Source organism: Arachis hypogaea, chromosome 16, assembly GCF_003086295.3.
Source record: "Arachis hypogaea cultivar Tifrunner chromosome 16, arahy.Tifrunner.gnm2.J5K5, whole genome shotgun sequence".
In the NCBI taxonomy this organism is placed as follows: domain Eukaryota; kingdom Viridiplantae; phylum Streptophyta; class Magnoliopsida; order Fabales; family Fabaceae; genus Arachis; species Arachis hypogaea.
This window is the reverse complement of record NC_092051.1, coordinates 8,944,439-8,947,952: the sequence shown is the minus strand read 5'-3', so window position 1 is coordinate 8,947,952 and position 3,514 is coordinate 8,944,439. Positions and strand designations below refer to the sequence as shown.

Here is a 3,514-nt window from a genome sequence, read left to right as displayed (position 1 = left end):
AAACCCCTTGGACCACCTCGTAATCGAATCTCTGGGAACTCCTCCAACCATTCCACACTCACCATGGCCCTGTCAATGCGGCTACAGGACCGTCCTCTGAACCACGTAAACCTGCGGTCTGATATCGGCATATCCACCAAACCTATATCTTGTATCCAGTTCTTGAAATCCTCCGCTGACAAGGACAATCTATCAGTGCCTCTCCTTTCGTCACCATTAACAATCTCATTAAAGTCCCCTATGAAACAACAGGGAACCTGACACAGGCCAGCTATGTAACTCAGCTCCTCCCATACAACGAGCTTCTCATCTCGAAGGTGAGCACCATAGACCAATATAACAGCACAATTAAAGTTATTCTGCAGCAGGATTCCTTCAACACACAACCATCTCTCATTTTTATAACAATTTCTCATATTAAAAAACCCCTCATCCCACATTAGCAACAACCCGCCAGACGCCCCAGTAGACTCAACGTATTCCCAACTAACACAATCATTCCCCCACATTTCTAAAACATCAAATCTAGTCAGTGACTGTCTTTTAGTCTCCACCAAGCCTAGCATATTTAATCTATTTTTTCTCTTAAGATCCTTTATCATCCTCATCTTACCATCACCCCTCAACCCCCTAACATTCCAAGAGCTAATAATCATTTTAAATAAATATTACACACCTTTTTTTGTGTTTTGGGTCTGCTTCGTCTAGCTTTCGCCTTCTGTTTTGCCAGCCTTTTTTTTCGAGCAATTTCTTCATTCTGTTGTTGAAGGGCTGCATAATATCCTATGTTTTTTTTTTCCACGGTATTTCTCAACCTGACAGGTTAAGAACTAATTCGTGGCGGATCTGAGTTCCTACACAAGGCAGGATTCGAATCCCAACACTTGTTTAAGCGGACGAGTGAGCTAACCACTCGACTAATCCAAATTGGTTAACTAGTTTCTATGTTAACTTGTGGATGGAAGGCTGGCATATAATTGATAATAACAAATTAATTCGTGTTCAAATACAAAATAAAAAATAAATAAATAAACAGAAATACTAGTTCTCTTTTAATCTTTAGTTTTTAATCAGTTTTTTTAAAAATAAAATTAGAAAAATTATTTGTTTTTTATTTTTTTTAATTAAATAAAAGATAATATTTAAAGAATATCTAGTTACACTAATAAATAAACATGATTGTGTGGTGTGTCTTAGTTATAAGTATTGATCCACACTCTCTCACACAGTTACCACATTCCTGCAGACATGCTATTTCATTTTATAATCTTCTTCTATAAATATAATATATACTTTCTAATTATTTAGTGCAAACTGAAATATTTGATTATAACTGCCCTCTTAAAATAATAAAGGATAATGAAAGTCCAATTGTTTTCATTATTGTACAACTAACCGCCACTCATTACTTAATCATATATATATATAACTAAGCAAGAGTAATTATTCCTAATTGTAGCAAATAAATGTCCATGATCCTTGCATTATCCTCTCCAACAAGTATGTTCCCTAATAACATGGAATGGCCCTTAGAGTTAGAAGAAGAAGAACTAAGTCATAGTCATGAATACTTCAACTCAGAAGAGTATCCATTACTCTCTTCTTCCATGGCCAAGAAATTTAATCACAATGCAAGCGAGCGCCACCGCCGCAAGAAGATCAATGCCTTGTACTCTTCTCTCCGGTCAATCCTCCCTGTTGCAGATCAAACGGTATGTTACTCTTTCAAATTATATATGGTATTTATTATATGGTATCGAGGAGTGCTAGGGGATCAGTAACTTTTGTGATTTATAACCATTAAATAGTCATCAATGATGATTTTAATGGTGTGAGATTGGTGTGAGATTTCATCCAATAACTCACTTTTCTTTGCTGGTTACATGCTGACCAGAATTTGAAAAAATTGCTGGCCCTATACTTTTCCTATGATATTTATTATTATTATTATTGCAGAAGAAGATGAGCATCCCAGCAACAATTTCAAGAGTGTTGAAATACATACCTGAGTTGCAACAACAGGTGGAAGAACTAATCAAGAAAAAGGAGGAGCTCTTGTTGAGAATTTCTCGGCAAGGGGATATTAATAACGATGATGCAGCAATGAACAAGAAAGGCCATCATCATCACAACTCTTCTGCCTTTCTGGTTTCATCAAGTAGGATCAGTGACAGTGAAGTTAGTATTCACATGATTTCTTCTTATGGAATTCAAAAGTGTCAAGTATCTGAAATCTTGGTGTGTTTAGAAAATCACTATGCCCTTCAACTGCTAAATGCTTCTTCCTTTGACACCTTTGGAGGAAGACTCTTCTACAACCTGCATTTTCAGGTACTTTGCAGAATTATTAGAAAAAATGTTACTTGTTTTTTAAAATTCAGTCTTTTATTCAATTTTTTTAAAAAAATTTATTATTATTTAATTAATTTAAATATTTATTTTTACATACTAATAGTTTAAAAAAATTAAAAAAAATTATTTATTTTTTTATTTTATATTTTTAAAGACTTAAACAAAAAACAATATTTAAAGTATATCTAGTTATTCTGTATTATTATTGGTTGCAATATTATTTTAATTTATTAATTAATAATGTTTCAGATGGAAATGGCTCATACATTAGACACAGAAGTTCTAAGCGAGAAGATCTTGTCAATATGTGAGAAGCATCAAAGGATATAATATTTATGTAATGTAAACATAATATAAATATTTTCTTTTTTTAGTCATAGCATACTGATAGATTAAATCCTTCAATATTCTCTTGTTTCATCATGTCACATGTATTATCGATATTGATCGATGACGTCAGGAGAATTAATAGTTAATGGGGTGTGATGTCATTATCACAATTTGTATTATATTGTATTGTATTTGTAGTTGCTATTATATTATGAACCAATTACGAAATAAGGCTTGTGTATGGAATGCATGGGCACGTGCTTATCATAATCTACATTGCCACATCAGCAGCCACGGTAGTTAATCATCAATGCCTTATATGGACCTCAGAATTACTAAATTATTAACTCTTCTTTTCTGGTTTCAACGTATAATGAGTGAGATAACTACTACTCATATTTCGCATATTGTAAAACATTAGTGGTGTTTCTGTGTGTATGAATATCTTCGAGGTATAGCTCATTTTTTTTATGTTCGAACTCGTTTTTTTTGGATCAAGAGTAAGAAATATTGTCTTATTGACACCTACAAAGAGGACTACAATACTAAAATAAGTAAGAAAATAAATTTATCAAGAGCGAATATGGAATGAATAACGTACCTGTGACTGAATGAGTCACTTATATATATTGAGTTATTTGGGGTAATTATCTTGTATATATTGAGTTATTTGGAATAGTTATCCGTATCTGTATTTTTTAGTTGACGGAATCTTTTGTTGATGCTCCAATATTTAGAATTTTAGTGGTTTTTGTTGAAGAGATTTTTGGAGAAATTATCTCTTTTGGTGAAATTCGATTCCAAAGTTATTCGTTGTAGACCAGTTCTAACG

The 3,514-nt window shown here is 33.0% G+C and overlaps 1 protein-coding gene across 1 annotated transcript; it reads left to right on the top strand.

The window, feature by feature from the left end:
* Positions 1–1,351: 1,351 nt before the first annotated feature.
* LOC112759063 (transcription factor ORG2) lies at positions 1,352–2,952 on the top strand. Its single transcript, XM_025807889.2, has 3 exons — positions 1,352–1,712; positions 1,957–2,331; positions 2,602–2,952. Exons 1-3 carry the CDS (start codon positions 1,467–1,469, stop codon positions 2,680–2,682), a joined length of 702 nt encoding a protein of 233 aa, XP_025663674.1. The 5' UTR covers positions 1,352–1,466; the 3' UTR covers positions 2,683–2,952.
* Positions 2,953–3,514: the final 562 nt, after the last annotated feature.

Excerpts from the sequence above, each read along its gene's own strand:
- LOC112759063 (XM_025807889.2), top strand. The coding sequence starts at position 1,467 with ATGTCCATGATCCTTGCATTATCCTCTCCAACAAGTATGTTCCCTAAT. Across the intron at positions 1,713-1,956 it reads TCCCTGTTGCAGATCAAACG|AAGAAGATGAGCATCCCAGC; the intron begins GTATGTTACTCT and ends TTATTATTGCAG. Across the intron at positions 2,332-2,601 it reads TCTACAACCTGCATTTTCAG|ATGGAAATGGCTCATACATT; the intron begins GTACTTTGCAGA and ends ATAATGTTTCAG.